This window comes from Pangasianodon hypophthalmus, chromosome 8 (genome assembly GCF_027358585.1).
Source record: "Pangasianodon hypophthalmus isolate fPanHyp1 chromosome 8, fPanHyp1.pri, whole genome shotgun sequence".
In the NCBI taxonomy this organism is placed as follows: domain Eukaryota; kingdom Metazoa; phylum Chordata; class Actinopteri; order Siluriformes; family Pangasiidae; genus Pangasianodon; species Pangasianodon hypophthalmus.
The window spans coordinates 4815090-4835407 of NC_069717.1; the positions used below are offsets into that span (position 1 = coordinate 4815090).

General features: G+C 39.4%; 1 protein-coding gene across 3 annotated transcripts in view; it reads left to right on the plus strand.

The window, feature by feature from the left end:
- otud5a (OTU deubiquitinase 5a) overlaps nucleotides 1-19111 on the plus strand; it is a 44095-nt gene extending 24984 nt beyond the window's left edge. For 2 of the 3 annotated variants that reach the window (XM_026928273.3, XM_026928274.3), the window contains exons 3-9: nucleotides 7466-7530; nucleotides 7619-7775; nucleotides 9486-9634; nucleotides 16033-16218; nucleotides 16971-17178; nucleotides 17637-17753; nucleotides 18562-19111. In XM_026928273.3, coding sequence (XP_026784074.1) covers nucleotides 7466-7530; nucleotides 7619-7775; nucleotides 9486-9634; nucleotides 16033-16218; nucleotides 16971-17178; nucleotides 17637-17753; nucleotides 18562-18683 — 1004 coding nt within the window. In that variant the 3' untranslated portion in view covers nucleotides 18684-19111. Of the gene's footprint in view, nucleotides 1-6010; nucleotides 6248-7465; nucleotides 7531-7618; nucleotides 7776-9485; nucleotides 9635-16032; nucleotides 16219-16970; nucleotides 17179-17636; nucleotides 17754-18561 lie in introns of those variants that run through there. The other variant, XM_053236070.1, reaches the window with a different exon arrangement.
- The last annotated feature ends 1207 nt before the right edge of the window (nucleotides 19112-20318 follow it).

Genomic DNA, 20318 nt, shown 5'->3' on the forward strand with positions numbered 1-20318 from the left:
TGCTAATTTTCTTTTTTCTCTCTCACTCTTTCTTTGTGTCTCCTCTTTTATTACTTCTTTTTTTTGTTGTTTTGTTTTGTTTTCTTCTTGTTTTTTTTTTTTTTAAATTTAATTTACAGCTTTTTTAATTTTTTTTATTCTTTTTAATTTTTTTTGTCTCTTGATTTTCTTCTTGGTTTTTTTCTTGTTTTTTAGTTCTTCTTTTGTTTTTTTTCCATTGGTTTTTTTTCACTTTATTTTCATTCTTTTCTTGTTATTTGTTTGTTTGTTTATTTCTTTTCTTTGTTTTTCTTTTCTTTTCTTTTTTTTTAAATTCAGTTCAATTTTATTTGTATAGCGCTTTTAACAATGGACATTGTCACAAAGCAGCTTTACAGAAATAAATACATTCAAAATAAATTAAATCAGAATAAACTGTAAATATGTGAAATTACCCCTAATGAGCAATGCAGAGGCGACGGTGGTGAGAAAAAACTCCCTGAGACGACATGAGCAAGAAACCTTGAGAGGAACCAGATTCAAAAGGGAACCTGTCCTCATCTGGGTGACAATTTTTCTTTTTTCTTTTTTGCTAAATTTTTAATTTAATTTTCTTCTTCAATTCTTTGTAATTCTTTCTTTGTAATTTTTTTTTTTTTTTTTTTTTTTTTGCTATTATTTATTTGTTTGTTTTTGGTCTTCTTCTCTGTTTTCTTTTCCTCATTTTCATATTTGTTTTTCTGTTTCATTTAGCTTTTTCATTTGTTCATTTATTTATTAATTTTTCTTCTTTCATACAGTTTATTTATGTTTGTATTTTTTTTTTTTTTTTTAATGCCTCAGCAATTTGCCAACTGTTTAGTTTTTTATTCATTAAAGGACGACTCATCGTACATGTTTATCCATTTATAGTTACGTTTAATGTTCTGGAACGTCTACAAAGCAAGTAGTTCCTGTTTCTCTCTCTTTCTTGAAATTACAGGAGGCAAAAAAAAAAGCACAAACTTTTCCATCCTGAAGATTTTCCCATGTTGGAAAAGTTACAGCTTTACTTCTGACTGAAACTGGAGTCTCCTTCCATAAATAAATAAATGCTAAATAAATAAATGCTAAATAAATATCTGCTTGTGGAAAACTTCACCATATCAACAATTACACCCCCTTTTTTTTTTTTTTTTTTTTTTTTTTTTTTTTTAATTTAAACATTTATGATCAGATCATCTGCTATACAAGTCTCCATGAATGAGTTGTTACTACAGAAACGCTAACTTGTTATAACGAATGCATTAATATAAACCTGTGAATTGAATTAGAGCAGGAATTATTGTCACAGCGTCGTGGTATAAAATAATTAAAGCTGTATCATCATATTGGTGATTGTAGTGGAACATGCTGTTATAATAGATTACACTGTAAATAATTTGCTGAAAATGTGGCTTGCAGTAGCGAGACGCAAATGTAAAGTGATTTCTTCTAATCCCACGTGGCGAAGACTTCTCCGAATTCTTATCTCTTTTCCGTAGTATTTCAGCATGACCTCTTTTCTGACACTCCAACACCTGAATGAGCATTTGAATGTCACATGGGGTGTACAGATCAGCCCCGTATTCTTGTCAAAATCAGACTTTTAGCGCGCTGTGACGTGGCTGGGGCCCATGTTCTGAAGGGATAAAGCTTATCGTAGACGCGCAGGTCTGAAGGGGTGGGCCCGTGTGACACAGCCCAGCGCCCTGCGCCAGCGCCCGCCCCTTTCTTAGAAGGGTGCTCGGTGGTTAGCAGCGCGATGCTATCTCTGGCCCTCATCAATGAACGCGCACTTGTGGTTCCTGTTTCTGCTAAATCGGACTTGGCCTCTTCGCTTTCCTTCCAATGAAGCCTATCTGCTTGTGTGTGCGTTTCTGTGTAAACGTGTCACACAGCGCGTTTTCTTCCTCTTTTAGTTCAGCTTTCTCATCATTGGTCACCCGTGTTAGTAAAAGGTCATCGTAGTTGTTTCTTGGGCGTTGTGCTAGTTGTGTAAGGAAACAGAGTTATTATGCATGTACTGAATTGCGTAAATTATTGCTGCAGGATAAATAAATATGCTTATAATGAAACATTTCTTTAGTGTTTAGTGATTCTGGTGCTAATTTGTTGCTCGGTTCTGAGAAGTTAGCGGTGCTGCTTTAATGTCACAGGGGAAATTATTATGGCTAGCACATTTATTAATATTTCAGCAGTCTCAAAGATAACGGTCAGGTTTCACTGGAAGCTCCTGAAAACAAAACTCCGCCATTTCTCAGCAAAGTTCAACGTCGTGCTAATGAGAGATCTGAAGCAGAGCTAGTGGAGACGTTGATGCACTTGTGCCAAGTGAGAGCAGGGTTAGTGGTTTACGAGGTGACGGGCGCGATGGCGTTGAAGCTTTGGAAGCTGATCTGTTTGAGCAGAGTTTACAGGTGAGGAGGCGAGAGAGCTGGAATGAATAAAGGATTAAAGCACCGCTGCATCACTCTCTTTAGGTAGAGGTGAAGCGGCTCAATCCCACTGCACCAGCACAAGTCAAAAGACATGGTGGAGGAAGAATTTTCAGAAATTCTGGCGGGAAAAAAGTCAACTCAATTTCATTACAAAATAAATCTCAATGTTGTTGAAGATGACATGTTGATTATAAAGACAGAATATGCACAAAACAGTGGAAGAGCAATAATAAGAGCATCTTAACATGAGAGAGAGAGAGAGAGAGTGATGCTCGCTCTGCCATCTTTGATCTTTGTAGTATGACCCATTTGGGGAAATTTTACCAGGACATATTCACCCACACACACACACTCCCACGTGCATGCACACACTCACACACACACACACACACACACACACACACACACACACGCATCACAAAAATTTTGTTATGTGCTAACAAACGGTGTCTGGATTTTCTTCCTGTTTCACTAAGCTGTGTGGAGTTTTGATCAGCGGCGTTTAAAAGCAGCAGAGTTCTGTCTGAGCTCCTGTCGTGGTTCCCCCTAATGAGCGAAGCCTTGGGCACCTCACGGCATCTCTAACCTCATGAGACTCTCCGGGTTCGTGATTTGCCATTCAAATTGAGGTCGAAATTGGGAAAGAACAAAGGCAGGTGTTTATGATCACAGATGAGTCAGATTCATGTAAATGTCCCGCTGTGCAGGGAGGGGAGGGATGGGGGGTGTCCCTGCCTTAACCAGATCGCAGCCGCTGCTCAGTTCGAGCTCCAGCGATTGAGCGATCCACACACACACACACACGCACCTCAGCGTTATGAATGGAAACAATGGGTGGAGAGGTGTAAATACCCGGCTCCAGACCTGACTGGGAAGTGAAAGAAGTCAGAAATTCCACGCTGCTCTACGTCACAGCGCTGATGACACTACCTGCGCGCCATCTGCTCTCTCTAATGCCCAGAGTTTCGTTTCTCACGTAGTCACACACCTGTCACATCGCGTCTTTCTTTTGGGCTGGTGATGAATTTCCTGAATTTTCTCCCCTGACGTGCTTGAAACCAGATCAACAAGTGTTCAGAAATTCTGATCTTTAGTTGCCTTCGAGCAGAAATTTATATTAGTTAAATATTAAATGTTCCATTCTCAGGTGGTCATAAAGTGTTGATCAGTTTTCCAGATCAGCAGTAATTCGATTCACAGCTTTATATTAATGTCGTCCTTCTAATAGTTTCTACCGTAAAAACCTACACAGAGACTTGTACAGTGAACGTGCCAGCAAAACGGATTAAAAAAAACTAATTAGTTGTTGATTGACACTGGAGACTCCTTCCAAAAATGCTAAATAAATGTCTCCACAATGCTTTGTACCAGTCAGAGGTAACACTCTAACTTTAAGTTACAACAAGCCTTCAGGATGGAGGAGTTTATGCTTTCTGTTTTCTCTGTTTATTATCAGTTTGCTTTTTTTTTCTTTTTTCTTTTTTTTTCTTTTTCTTCTTCTCATTAATACCTATGAAATAGAAAAAGAGAGGCTGGTAAGGAAATGGCTGTTTATAGTTGCTATAATGTAAGTAATAAAACTTATTTTGCAGTCATTCTGCAACATTAAACGTAACTATAAACGGATAAGACGTACAAAGTGTTTCTTAATTAATAAAACCTTCTAATTGTTGGAAAACTGCTGTGCTATAAGAGCAATAAAACACTTCATGATGTGCTGTTCTCGGTAAATAATCTACTTCAGGGTGAAAACTGTAACTCCGCTTCATCACACCACCTTGTTGTTGATTAGTTTTCTATAACCGCACACTCCACAGTGTTTTCTTCCTTACTGAAACTATGATACTACCTCTGTTTTACTGTTATCATATACAGTTATCTTTGCTAACTGGTTGTTGTCTTCTTAACCCTGACCTTAACATAGATTTAATGTAAAAGTTATTACACTATCATGGGTTGTTGTGTGACTCAGTGACATGGTTTGATATGGAAAAAAAGAACTGTTGTTTAGTTTTTTCCCCAATTTGCCTTCATAAAAGCCCATTGTTTCAACTGCGTGACCACGACACAGCCTCGTTCATTTATTATTAACTTTTAAATAGAGAAACAGTGTTTTGTTTCCTTGTTCTAATTTCTCTGTGCTCACAATGAAACTTGGCAAAGCAGGTTTTTAAAAAAACACAGAGAGAGATGTCGCCTTTTATTTATTTGGTTTTCTTCCATATTGAGGTCTGAAAGTCATGTGACATTAGAGGCATGAGAATTTTATAAATGTTTTGGTTCTGTCAGCAGAATATTGTCTCCATTCATGTTCGGAGCAGAATAAAAACTAGCGGTGGTTTTGCGGTATGATGAGCGTGCTCACATGGAGATTGGAGGAACTTTTCTACTGTCTGATGCACAATACGTGCAACGTTTTAAGGATGAGTGTTTTGGAAAAAGTGTCACCTGGTCTTCTTCTAGTTCGGGTGCTCCCGTGGCCGCTATACTGTCAGATTCTGGTTCTTGACTGCCAGGAGTGGAACCTGATGTGGTCTTCTGCTCTTGTAGCCCGTCCACCTTGTGGTTTTGATGTGTTGTGTGTTCTGGGATGCTTTTCTGCTCAACACGGTTGTAAAGAGTGGCTATTTGAGTTACCTTAGCCTTCCTGACAGCGCAAACCAGACTTCTCTCATCAACAAGGCGTTTCCTCAAACAGAACTGATGCTCACTGGATGGTTTTTTTTGTTTTTTTTCTGCCATTCTGTGTAAACTCTAGAGACTGCTGTGTGTGAAAATCCCAGGAGATCAGCAGTTACAGTTGTACAGGTGTTCCTAATAAAGAACTCAGTGACCATGTATTTTTACCCAATCTTGGATTAAAAAAAAGAAGAAAAGTTCCTGTGGAAAATTTTTTTCAAGAATGACAATTTTTTGCTTTTATTTTAAATATCTTTTAGCCTTTGAAAAACATTTGGCAGATATATTTTTGTGAGAAAATAGTATTCTTCAAAAAAAAGTCATCTGAATGAGAATTATTCTGTTAGAACATAAATGTTCATTTGTGCAATAGTTCTGCTAATTTTGTGAAAACGATGGGTGCCAATAATTCTGGAAGATGTATATTTTGTTTAACATTGATTAACATTCATTAGCTTTTTTTTTTTTTTTTTTTTTTTTTTTTTAAACTAAATAACATTTGCAGCATGGCTGGTTAGTGTGTGTATTTTTACAGAAAGCTTTAAAATTGTATATCCGTTGGGTTTTATTGTTCACACGCATGACTGAGCGATATTTTTAAACTTCTGGAGCCCTTAGCTGGTATGACAAATACCACATATCACACAAAAATGCATGAAAATCAGATTTTTTTTTTTTTCCATAAATAAATGGAAACCCCACAAACGCACGTCAGGCTCCGATATGCAGTTTGAAGATTCGCTATTTCTTGTGCGCCTTTTTTGGAGGTGGAGTTGAGTTCAGCATCCGCTGCCTCAGTGTGTCACAACAAAAGTAGGCTGATACCGCGAAAGAGGAAATTGACTAAGTGATTCTGAGAATGTCTGCGGTCGTGGGTCATGTGACTTGCCGGAATGATCCCCAAGTCATTTGCATATGGCCGCATCGGGGAGGAAGAGGTGCAGCTTCAGTGAGGAACCTTCATGCCCGTTTGTTTACATCTGTGCTTCAGTTTGCTTCTTTTTTTTTTTTCTTTTTTTTAACTCATGCACCAATGAGACGTGCAGAGATGAAGCCCACCGAAACTGACACCCGTGTAACGAGCTGCACGACCATGCAGCCATGCACTGGTGCAAGAGACAGAAATAAAGGTGTTGAGATTAATATCTGGTAATTGCTGTTGTTATTATGCTTATATGAATTGAATGGATTGTTCCTGTTTTGTGTCCAGAGTTCTTCCCCTTTGTGTCTTAGCTTTATTTAGGTTTTCTTTTTTTTTTTTGCCCTTTTATCCCTAATGAGCACTTAATGTGGACTTGTACTCTCTGGGCTCAAGGCTTCTTTGAATAATTAAGAGTTGGCTTCCTAAATGGCTTCTACTTGGAGTTGGAACGCTCTCCAATAGGGATCTGCAAATCCTTGCAAGTCCCTATGAAATTAATTTGGTGTTTTAGAGCTTTTAGTACAAGTCTACAAAATTGTGTTTTGTAGATTTTCTGCTTATTCAGAAATGATCATTTCCAGAAAAAAAATTTGTCCAATTTGCATCCAATCAGATGCCCTCTACAACACGTTTGTCCCTCCCTTTGTAAGCAGACTGGTTGAGACAAATCGCTTTACAGTAGCAGCAGGTTGGCACCAAACCTGGGGCATCTGTGTGGTTGTGGTTATAGCTTCCTGCATGTTACTATGAAAAGGTGGAGTATGATATTATATGAGTATGTCTGCATTTCGTCCCCCTCTAAAATCTTCATCTTTGGTCAAACATCGGTACAACCGGTACAGGCTGCGCTAACCATGATGTTCTGTGTGCTGAGACATGCTGTTTAATATAAAGCTAATTAGGGACATTAAGTAGTGACAGCGGTAGGGACGGCTACGGCAGCAGGAACATAATCTGTGTTCAAGCAATAGTCACGGAAACCAAAGTCACTAATCAACACCGTTAACGCTACGGTGGAATGGACAGCCTTGGTTGGCTAAGAAACTATCAACTAAAGACAATAAGCTAATCTCAGAGGAAGAGTTTGTACTGTTGTACGATGCCAAACCGTCAGTTACCTTAGCTTTACCATACAAGTAATGCAGTCTAGTTCAAATTTAAGTTTGGGTCTTTCTGTTACACCCTTCCACTTGCTCTATCCTTGACTTCCTGTTTCAAAAGGAAATGCACTGAAGTGCAGAATCAGCACTTTAAGGGTTCTCCAGATGCACAAACCAAAGAACCCTGAATCTTGCTAGATGGAAAGTGTATTGATAACATTTCTCTGGTCCCTCTTAAGTCTGTACTTAACACGCCTCACACGTTTTCCCAGCGAAAAATTGGGCTTTCTATTGAACATTATTGTTTTGTATGTGTTTTTTCACAGCTGATCAAGTTTACGGAGACCAAGATATGCACGAAGTCGTTCGCAAACACTGCATGGACTACTTGGTGAGTTCTTGCCAACCATTGGATCCACAATACAGAAGCTTACAAAATTTCTGAACTTTTTTTTAAATACTTTTTTTTTAATCCTCAGATGAAGAACGCAGACTACTTCTCAAACTACGTGACAGAAGACTTCACCACATACATCAACAGGAAAAGAAAAAACAACTGTCACGGGAACCACATTGAGATGCAGGCCATGGCGGAGATGTACAACCGGCCGGTGGAGGTGTACCAGAACGGCACAGGTGAGGGCACTTCTGTGATGAAGGTATAAAGTGGTTTGGTTTATTTTGTTTGGGCGCCAGTTCAGTTTTCCACACGGAGTCGACCTTGATGTTAGCAGTTAGCCTCTGCAGTCTGATCTTAGCACAAGATTTACTACTTAAACGACACCATTGCTCATGGCTACCAGTTCAGCTTAACCTACCTCGAGCATGACTTATAAAATAAAAAGCCTGGGTTGCCACGTCGGTCATAAACATGCAAAACATCATCATGACATCTATCTTTGTATTGAATAGGTCTCAAAGGCACCATAGCAATCATGTAAATGACAAACTGACTGTTAGGGTAACATTAGTTTTATATATAGCAATGACTAGAGGATGTTGCTGTGAACTCTGGCAAAATAAAGAAGAAATGACGAAACAGGGGGTGTGGGCCAAAATTGGCTTTGTCTGCCTAAAATATACTTCAGTAGGTTTCCATATGAAACCGTACATGGCCTGTATTTTACTAAAATTACATCGAAATGGTTTTATTTACTTTTTAATCTTGCCATGGCTATCTTCCTGCAAAGATCATGTTATATAAGGAGCGAGTTTAACAAACATGGTGGTAAAGAGACTAAAACCTTGCCAGCTATGTGCCGTTTCCTCACACAGTGAATATCGGTGATGAAGGTACACTATGTGGCCGAAAGTATCTGGACACCTGACCATCCATATGTGCTTGCTGAACATCTCATTCCAGATTTATTCCCCCCCTTTTTGCTGTTATAATAAGCTCCACTCTTCTGGGAAGGCTTTCCACTAGATTTTGGAGCGAGGCTGTGGGGATTTTTGATTATTCAGCAACAAGAGCATTAGTGAGATCAGGTACTGATGTTGGGTGAGGAGGTCTGGGGTGCAGTCGGTGTTCCAGTTCATCCCAAAGGAGGTCAGGGCTCTGTGCAGGACGCTCGAGTTCTTCCACTCCAACCTTCACACACCATGTCTTCATGGAGCTCGGTTTGTGCACAGGGGCATCGTCATGCTGGAACAGGTTTGGGCCTCTTAGTTCCAGTGAAGGGAAACTGTAATGCTACAGCATACAAAGACATTCTATACAACTTTGTGCTTCCAACTTTGTTGCAATTTGGCCATATAGACTGTATAGCCAAAAGTCTGTGCACACCTGACCATCACACCCATATGTGGTTCTTCCCTAAAATGTTGCCACAAAGATGTTCTGGTGTTTTTTGGGATTTTTTTTTTTGTGTGTGTGCTTCCAATTTTGTGGCAAGAGTTTGGGGAAGAACCACATATGGGTGTGACGGTCAGGTGTCCACAAACTTTTGGCCTTATACCGTGTGTTGAGAGATCAGTTTAGCTATTGAATATATACTGGATATATATGGTTATCTATTATATTTTCAGTGTAAGAGAAGATAAAAACAGAAAAGCCTGTGCCGTGGCTCTTTCATATCGCCGCGCTAATGACACAAAAATAACCATGTTTCTGATCCTTATCTGCTGCAGGTATGCTGAGAGTTACTGATCTCTATCTCTAGACTACTTTGCACCTAGGCTTGACGTTTACTCTGTAAATAGATTGGTTTTTTCCGTTTTCCCTTTTGGGTGTCTCCAATTTTTGTGATCTCCAGTTACTAATAATAAGATACCACTTTTTTTTTTTTTTTTTTACTTTTTTTTTCCAATTTAAGAGTGTTTTTTTTTTTTCTGCCTGTTTTTCAGAACCAATCAACACGTTCCACGGGATCCACCAAAACAATGACGAACCAATCAGAGTCAGTTACCATCGGAACATTCACTACAATTCAGTGGTGAACCCTAATAAAGCCACGATCGGAGTGGGGCTCGGCCTTCCTGCCTTTAAACCGGGAGTAAGTGCATATGCCACATTCGAATTAACTCGGAAGTCGAATTAACTCGGAATTACATGATGTTTAAGCTACAGAGTGGGGGGAAAAAACATGGACACCTTCATGAAAGTGTATGTTTTGTTAGCAGCAAGTTAGCCGGCTCCCATCAGTGATCATGATTTTATAATGTTTCTCAAAACAGTGAAGTGAACAGTCAGTGTTATGGATTTAACCAATTAATTAACAGGTTTAACTAATGTGTCTATGTTGATTGAAGTAAATACTACTATAAACTCATTTAAAGTAGTAAAGTAATCCTTTATATACTGTTGACAGTGTGAGCGGCCATGTTGATGTGACATCATGTGCTGGGGACAGAGACACCTTCCTGAGTTTATAATTAGGAATTCCAACTTAAGGGGACATTTCTTTGTTTTTTTCCAAGTCGGAGTTGGAAATTCCGAGTTAGATGAATACAGCAGGGATCTCAGTTTTAATCAAACTAAATGGCCGTGCTTCAACCGAGATGTCTGAGGATTTTGCCCTCTTTGCAGCAGCTCCATCATACAGAAAAAGAGCATACAGAATCAATTTTTAGATCTTCGTCATATGTTTGTATGACTCATCTCAGACTTGTCTTGATATTACAGTTTAAAAGAACTTACCGCAAGCAATTAGGTTACAGATTGACCTGTTTAACAAGAGGCAGTTGGTGCTCAGGAATCCAGAGAGCATAATTGGCCGTGCTCTCTGGGTAGGAGGGATGGCATTACTGCCTCACCTGTCAATCACAGTGACACTAGGAAATTGTAAGCGTCTCTGAGCTCATGTATGAGGAAGAAGGCAGATAGCTCTTTCCAGTGTTTGTGTTCCACTGCCCTGTGATGCAGCATGAGCAGCAGATTCACATGTTTCAGTAGAAGCACATGGACTTCACTCTCACTGGTTGGTAGCCGTCATGTTATGGGTAGCACAGGCTAGTGGGTGGAAATTGGCAAAAGACCAAATTTGGAGAAGATTTCATCTGGGCTTTAATCTGCCTTTCCAGCACTCCGAGTCCTGTTTGGACAGAAGTATATCTCAGGCTTTAACCTTTAACTTATAAGCTATATAAGGGTTGGATTCCAGCTCACTTGATGAAATATAAACACGTCAGACAATTGACAAATCATTCTGTAGGTGAATGAGGAACAAAGATAACAGCAGACCAAACACATCACACTGGCCTTGCAGGCATGTGATGCATATGCAGGCGTGAAGTCGGGGGATCAGATTTTTTATTTTTTTTTTTTTTGAACATGACATTACACTGATTTAAAGTTACATTTTTAATTAATTACAATTCTAACCTTAAATAGCTGGCTAATAACTCCAAGACATGAATAAATATAAACTTGAAGCCTAGCTCAATTTTAATGAATTTAGAAACCATGATGTTAAAATGATACAAATGTTTAGTCAAATAAATAAATCCTAACCCTATTAACAACCCACCTTCAATCTTTTTACTCATGAGATGTAGGTTAAACAGTATGGCTAGATGCCACTGATGCTTCACTTTCACTCACTCACTGTACATATGACTGAAAACAGGATTTTGGGCCGAGGGCAAGCTTCTTGTTTTGGTTGTTTTGAACTAAGCAGCGGAGATGCAGATCTGTTTCTCACAGCTGTGGGCGAACGAAAAGCCGACCCACTCACTTCCTCGTGATTTAATCTCGGTTCATCTCAGAGATCAATAAAATAATCTCCTTAGCAGGTTATACAACGTGTTTTTGGTCTTGATTTTATGTAAAACCAAACAGGTTAACCCATGCATCCTGAAAAACCCGGGAGTTTATAGACTAACCGGGAATGAGACGATGGAAAATGTCGTGGAAATCTTAAGGTTATGGAAGAGATGTTAATCCACAGAGATCAGAGCAGAATCAGATCTACCTAAATCAGAGTGTTAGTTTAATTTCACCACAACAGTCTCTCTGGTTGAGATCGAATCTTGTGCAACAGAGAGACAAACGGCATCATAATCTGAATTCTGGACATATTTTTTGGGATCATTTATTAGATTTTTTTCCTTTTATTCTTGAAATCTGAGCTTTGCTCATGTTGTACTTGGTTCTTTAGTGTATTTCGTGAATTATTTAAAGGAAAAAGTGCAAAAAAAGTCCAAAGACCTTATTATGTAATCAGGAATCACACGTGATCAGTGTTTTAAACTAAACTTCACACTCTAGTACTTTGATACTCAATTGGAGAAAGCAACGAATCGGACCCAAGCATGTCCTATCTAAATAATTGATTTAAACCCACCCTGGACTACGTGTACTCGTGCACGCTCTCTGATCTCTTATTCTACTTCTGTGAGACACGGTTCCTACGTGCACAATGTGTGTTATGGGATCCATGCATCATGGGATACGGTGCACCTTATAGCTGTCCTGCTGCTTGAGACGGCGTGACACCGCGGTGTATGGTTTTACAGGTTCAAATTTTCATAAATTAGCACGAAAAAAGCAAAACGATTTGGTACGTTGAATTTTTATAACAAGCTAGATGCTAAAGTTCAAAACACTGCAGTCAAAAATGGATGCAAATATTTTATAGTCGCATTCGGATTTTTAATTACGTACCATATTTAGTATCTGAATAGTAGCGTCTGATCTTTATACTAATATTGACAGAGTGAACGTTAGCTGTAGTGCTACACGCAACGTTATCTTATCTCATAATCTCATAATATACAGAATTTTATTGTAAATTTTAAGTTTTTATTCGTTTACACACTAGTGTTTTCTTCTCGCTCAGTTTTACATTTACACTTACTTAATCAACAGATGAAATTTATTCGCAGAAAGAAAGAGTGAATCCAATATGAGCATGTAGTATCATGTTTAGGACTCGTTCTGTTCACTTATTTTATTTAATTTGGAATTTAAAAAAGGAAATTTTAATTCAAAATTTTGAGTTAAAAAAGCAAGATTGTGCTCTAGATCAAGTGTTTATTCAGAACCTTTTTTTTTTTTTTTTTTTTTTTTTAGTAAGGCTTGATTTTAAACAAGAAATTTTTTAGCAAAAACATGTTTTGAGCGTTTCAGTGTGCAGTTGTGTTACGTCAAAAAGTAATACATTAAATCTTAAACAATTAAATGTAGATTTTTTTTTTTTTTTTTTTTTTGGGCCACATTTAATCTGTGAAAATTTGAATAGTATGTGTATATGTAAAATTTATAAATTATTTATTTATTTATTTATTTATTTATTTTTAGCTCTATTCAAGAAAGTCTTAAAATCTAAAAATGAATTAATAAATACTACATTTTTGAAAGAAAGATGATGTTATCTGCTTAAGTTATTTGAGACTGAGCTCAGAGACTATGTTCCACTGTGTTAAATCAGGTCACTGCGTTGGCCCCCGAGCAGGTCGGAGCCGGAGTCGACCTGCGCTCTCTGGCAGAGAAGTCAGAAGTAGGTGATAGTCTGAGCTTATCAGAGCCTGCTCAGGACTGCGTCCCACAGAGCTTCACTTCCACAACACCCACCGCAGTGTGAGTGGGTGTTGGGGGACATTCCACACGTCCGTGGCTTACTCAGGGATCGTTATTAGCAGCGTACTGTTTTATTTGTGCACCAAGTGCCTAATGATAACAGCAGAATTCCCCTCAGGCTGTCATCTTAAAGACGTGTAGCACCCTTTCAGTCCTGCTTTTTGGTTTTTATAGTTATTTACATTTCGGAGATGCATTTAGGAGACGACTCTAATACGCATAACGTTTACAATCACATGACTAAGTTATAGTTATAATAATAAAAGAATCAAGTTTTATGCTGATTTGCTGACTGCAAATAGTCAATTAAGGGAATTTTACTTGTGTATGATTTAAAATGAAATTTATTTAAAGGTAAGAAGTGCTACTTTGTTTACTGCTGTTGCTGTGAACAGCCATTTGAATTTGACGTCACTTGCTGAGCTCGTGGGTAAGGAGACCATCTCGAATTCCCAAGTAGGAATTCCAAGTTGAGGGGGCGTTTTCTTTCGAGGTTGGAAATGACAAGTTACGAGCTTTAGTCGAACACAGTATAAGGTTGTATAGAATCAATAAAGTGTTAGAATGTGCACGTTATTATAAACCTATGGTTTGTCTTGCAGCATGAACTATTGTCCGAGCTGTCGTTAGTTAAAGATGAAACAGAAATGAAAATCCAATAGCTTTGTGGTATAATATTCTTTAGGGGTGTGGTGGTGGTGTTTTTTAAATGATCTTTTTTTGTATTTAATGTGCACAAAAAGAAATTACTTGTAAGTAAATGCGTAATCCATGTTTTAAAGCTTCTAAGAAGATCAACAGTATCTCAGTGAAACGCACGTCATTTATCCCAAAAAGGCCTTCTTGTAATGTGGTTATGTAAATATAAGGAAATGAAGGCAATGACTTGATTTCTGAATTACTCACTTCTTTGCTCATAAGCAAGAACAGATCAGAGAGCCGAGTGTTCAGATACATTTAGACACTTGGCTTAGCTTAAATACAGTTTTTTTTTTGTCGTTTGTCTTTTAATGTTAAACAGGAAGACGCACTGTGACCCAGTGACTAATCACATTTACATCACGTGTACAGCTTGTGATCTTTTGTCTGCTGTGTCATTTGATCCAGGCGGTATTATACATGCTAAGAAACATTACCTGTAGTAAGAGTGATTATTTACATGTGCTTGTGTTAGGCTTTCAGTAGCAGCGAGTTCAGCCACGGCTGTGTGTGTGTGCGAGCGTGTGTGTATGGCTCTGTCAGGGTCAGCCAGGTTTTGTATAACAGCTGGCTTGGCTGCTTGGAGACAGAATGGCGTGTGGACATGCCACGGCACAGTTGGCGTGCGGACAGAACGCGCAGTCGCTCTGCACAGGAGCTAACCACATGCTGTCTAGCATTCGAGACGCTCTCCCAGACAAGGAAGAGTGACCGAAAGTGCATTGCTGTAATCAGGGCGCAGGATCAAACCCGTGCTCTTGATGTTGTCACTGATGTCTTAAGGAAAGTTTGAGTAGTAAACATTATATCGAACTCTGTGTATGTCTGTTACAACGGCCTTAACTATATGATGCATTTTAACTGCGACCTGCACAGTGTTCTTCTTAGTGCTCTTGAGACAAATTATTCATATTCCTCATTATTACTCAAAGTCATGTGCATTCTGTTTTTTTTATCAGTCATGTGCATACATATGACCATCTTGTGCTTTTCTTATTTAAAAATCAGTTTAATTCAAAAAAAGCTTTATTGATGTAACTGTTAAAGTATCCTATAACATCATTTTGAACCATTAAAAATAATTCTACCACCGCAGTGCAGCTAAATTCTCAAATCTGATTGGTCAGAAGGTGCTAATTGATTTTCTATAACAGCAGCTCTGACAGTAGTTCCAGCTCGATTACAAACCGCAGTATAGTATTAACTAGTAACACCAGCTAATTCCCAGGGATTGTATGGCAGATGCTCCACATAAACAGATTAAGAAACCTGTGAAATCATTGACATGCTGACGTTTCTATGAGGAAATGTTTTATGTAGTATTTTTAGAAGGAGTCACCAGTGTCAGCGCTTTGTAACAGTCAAAGGTAAAGCTGTTCCTTCAAGTTTTACAAGATCAGGCCGGAGGACTTTGCACTTTGCGCTTTCTCAGTGGCGTGTTTTGTTTTATGAACTTCAAGAAAGAGAAAGCAGAGGTTGGAAATGGAGCAACTGAATATGTAGCTGTTGTAATGTAACTGATGACAGGAGCTAACTGGTTTAAATGTAACTACAAGCAGATAAACAGTATGAATAATCATTCTTAATAAATAAAAAAATGGCATTGTTGACACAATGTTGTGGTATAAGAGGAATAAAGTACTTCAGAGACTGCTGTTATAAGAAGTCAACTTTGTAGTATTTTTAACAGTATCTAAACTTCACGATAGGCCACATTACCCCACGTTGGCTGAATACGTCTTTATTTTAAATGGAAAAGTGTGACTTTAATGCTGTATTAACAAAAATGACCCAAATACCAATCTGCGTGACTGGAATCAGACTTTCACGAGACGTTAACTATTTCAAAATCCCATATTTAAGTTTAGAGTAGGGATGGGCGATACGACCAAAATATCATATCGCAATATTTCCAGACTTTTCTATGATACACAATATGCATCACGAGAGGTTGTGATTTTAAAACAATATTTTTTTATTTTAAAAAGATTTATTAAAAAAGATATCACAATACTTGCGATATCTCAAAAAAAAGTGTATCATGATGTAGTTTATCACTCTATCGATATTATATTATCACATCACCCAGCTCTGTTTCAGAGGTGCTTTAAGAAAATACTAACAGTACTTTCATAGTTTACTCAGTTTGTTCACTCTCGGTCTCCCTCTGGACAGTACGCGGACCAGTCTCTGATGAAGAACGCTATCAAGACATCGGAGGAGTCGTGGATCGAGCAGCAGATGCTGGAGGATAAAAAGAGGGCCACTGATTGGGAGGCTACCAATGAGGCAATCGAGGAGCAGGTGGCCCGCGAGTCGTACCTGCAGTGGCTCCGGGATCAGGAGAAACAGGCACGGCAGGTGAGCAGGGGAGGCAGAAACAAAGAGTGAGCCTCGGGCCATCCTAAAAAACACATTCCTGTCAGCCAAAACCTCTTGAGAATGAAGAATCAGGACAAGTCATGCAACAAGCCTCTGGCTGCCCTTCCGGCCACATTCTAGTCAGTTATAATCACTTTGGAAATGATTCAGTTTTTCCTTGAGGTTTTGGATAATGCTTTGTAAAGTGAGCTCGTTAATGTGATCGGTGCAAAACACTCAGTTGCCTGTATTTTGTTTTCTGCCTTTCGTAATACTACATGCCATTTCACATAAAGCCTGAGTTTTCAATAATGGGTGCAGAGTTCATTGCAGGGTTCGTGCAGACATCACAAGGTGGTTTTACGTCTATCTTTTCTCACTTTGGCCGCCGATGAGGTGTCTGGCTTCAGAGAAACGCTATGTCTTCATATAAATGGCTTGAAAGCGAAAGTACAAACATCTGTTTAAGAAGTGGTGTTAACTAAAAAAATTTGGGGCAGGAATTTAAACACTGATCTATAATGAAAGATTGTTTTCAAGGTAATAAAGATGTAGATTCGGTTGCTGTAATCATAAAGACTGGCCTGTGATTATCCCAGGACTCTGATTATGCTCGTACTTATCATACTCATACTCATGATAGTTTCCATGTTGAGTCTGAAATGCCCTCATCAATGTCGTATTTAAATCAGTGTCTCGATTTCTGTAAAGCACTGTATAAAATTCTCTCTTCCTTTCTGTCTCTGCCTCAGCCGCGTAAGGCCAGCGCCACATGTAGCTCTGCCACTGCTGCAGCCTCCAGCGGACTGGAGGAGTGGAGCGCACGGTCCCCACGGCACCGGAGCTCCGCCCCCTCCCCCGAGAACCCAGACCCGGCCCACTCGGACCCAGCGCCCAAGCCTCCCTCCCCGGCTGGAGCGGCTCTCGCGCTGTCCAAACCTCCCTCGCCTTGCGCTCCTGGTATGCCACGCTCCATTTCACCACCATCACACACATCCAGTTCTGCTGCTGCCCCTGTGGATCAGCTTGTACACTGCTCTGTGTGTTCTTCACTCCATGTACTCAGGCAATTTCACGTTAATGTTTTTCTTTCTGAAACACGGTGACATGTTTTGGCTCTTGACGCATTAAGTAAACTGTGTGAAGGTGGACCCACAAGTACAGCGAGTGAAGAACTAGTTATTTGTTGTGCAAAACAGATGTAAATGGCACGTAAATGCTTGAGTAGGGTTTCCCAGTCCCGCTGTATATCCCCAGTGTTTTCCAGTGCTTTAGCACACCTTATTTACCTGCAAAGGTAACAAACAAGGCCCTCTGAGGTCACAGATGTAAAATGTGACCAGGAAATGCATGATGAAGGAAGCCTAATCAGGTGTGTGTGTATGTGTGTGATGTGGTGTTCATGTTGTATTGTGCAGGGCCCAGTAACCAAGCCTGTGTTGGAGCAGACAGACCCACCTCATCGTCTCTGGTGTCTCTGTACCCCGCGCTGGGCTACCGTGCCATCATGCAGGACATGTCGCCAACGGCTTTTGGTAAAAACAAATAACCAAGCATGAAGGGCAGGGACTGGGGGATTAATACTACGCTTCATTCACAAATGCTGTTCCAGCTAATCAATAAATAGGGATCAGTTAGCAGGATCAAATTTCCATAATGCTGATGGGGTCAATTGGGTTGGATTCGTTTTATTACTTGGGTGAGGTTCATGGCTCACGTTCTTCCCGATAGTCACCAAAACTTATTCTAAATTGCATAATTAATTGTTTGATGTGGCAAAACTCACGAAAAGGCACAGAAGCTCTTAAATTTGTACACATTTTATGAATATGCGAATGACACCAATTCTAATATACATTCTCGCTTTTCCCTTTTCGTCCAGTGTCTGTCCCATGGACGTCATTTGCATACTGGAACCTGATTGGATCTTAAATTTTATGATACAGTAATCCTTGTCTGTCCTACGTTAGAACTCGGTATCAAACAGTTTTCACAGTTTGACCAGCCTGAGAACTCAAATGAACTTCACTGAAAGGATGAAATAATTGTTTTCAATGTTGAGTGTGATTTTTAGGTGCAGGTGGGTGTATGTGGGTGGAAAAAGCGAAGTGGTGTGAAAAGGAAAATGATTAATGATAACAGATTTACCTCATATGAACTTGTTTTGTGACTTCACCCAGCTCTGGATCTTAGCAGGAAACTACACAAGAAGCTAGCTAATAACGGAAATAATGGTTTTGTGTGGGATGGCTGTAAACCCGCAAGATGTGTCAAATTTTTTGTTGCTGCCATCAGTTCTTCATTATTGTTAATTTGTTTTTGTCTTTTTTTCTTTTGTGAAAGGTCTGACAGATTGGGAGGATGACGAGATTTTGGCCTCGGTCCTGGCCGTATCACAACAGGAGTACCTCGACAGCATGAAGAAGAACGCCATGCATAGGGAACCGTCTCCAGACAGCAGTTGATAAAGGGACGAAGGCGCTCCGAAGCCCTCTCGCAGTACAGGAGAAGGCACAAACCCGGGGATCAATCAAACGTCATCTTGTCCATCATCATAGAAATCCCATTTCCCTCTCACTCTCCCCTCATGTCCTGATCACTATCATCTATCAGTAATAATGACCGTCACTGTAAGACTTCCCCTCACCATTACCTTACTTTCTTTTGCCACTAATGCCAAGATTGGACTTCTTTATTAGGTGCATGTTTAAACCAACATAACTGATCTCATAGAAAAAAAACATGAGGAAAAAAAAAAATCTATAAAAATGTCACACTATCATCTTAATACCTGATTAATATAAGCTTGTTGTATTTTATTTTCTTGTTTGGAATGGGAAAAAAAAGCTCTTTTTTTTCTTGGAATAAAAAAGGAGAAGTTTCTGAAGAAAAATGGCCTTATCTTTGTGGTGTGGCTTCTCTCTCTCTCTCTCTCTCTCTCTCTCTCTCTCTCTCTCTCTCTCTGCATGTGGGGAAAAACTTTCTCACAATACATGCACTTATATTACATCTGTAAATACATTTGTAGAATGAATACCAGTTGCATGTTGTCAATGCATGCATTAGGTCATTGGGCACAGGTTTAGCAGGTAGGCATGCACAACAGGGATGTCTGCAGCAAATAAAACAAAGCAGTCACAGGCTCAGGTCATACTTTTATCATGTATAAAGCATCTACTATATGAAAGCAGGAGTGTTCAGCAGCTTTCTGTGGGCTTTTTTTTCCTCCTACAGAAGAAGTAAAGCTGATCATTTCAAAAAGCTTCGAGTGTACACTAGTAGAAAATGCTTCTCAGGGGTTCTTCAGATGGTTAAGTGGCTTTTAATTTTGAATTTTAGGGTGTTGGAGGAGCTGTGGTGCAAAAATGCAGCCATTAACTGAAAGTGCTCTTTTTCGCAGGACATAAATGAGTAAATGGACTTGAATAACATAATAACAGTAGAAAAGAAGATCTCAGTGTGCAAAAGAGCAGGTACAAGGTGGACTACAGGGAAGAGGAAAGTGGTGATGAGGAATTGGAAGTACACTTTGTGTCCTGCTGTGCCCTGTGAAGCCAGTGTTCATGAATTAAACCAAAAAGGGAAGCTCTTCATCAGTAAACATGCAATGTGTGCATATACTTTTGAACACTGAATACCTCAGCACCCAGTAACACTGCAGTGTTAACCTTTACAGACGTTATAATCCGTTATAATCCCAACAGATCAGTTTTTGAACTTTAAAATGAGACACACGCCCTTGCTCAAACTCCTCAAACTCACTTCTACCCTTTTTAAGTAGCCTAGATGCTCAACGGAAGTCTTTTGCGCGGGAATTAAACCCCACACAGACCGCGGCTACGTCCAAAGCCATGCCTACTACCGAACTACGAAGTATGGACAAATAGAACGCACGGGTTGCCATGGCGCTAACGGAGCGCACTATTCTCGCACACTACGTAGTACGGTAGTACGTGTCTTTCACTCTCCTCGCGCGAAAAATCTACTTGAAACGTTGCTGGAGCGCGCGCGCGCGATTCTTCCACCGTTTTCTGAGAAAAACCAAGTCCTCATTAATATTCAAATGTTTAAAAAAAATGCCTGCGCGTGATTGGTGTTCA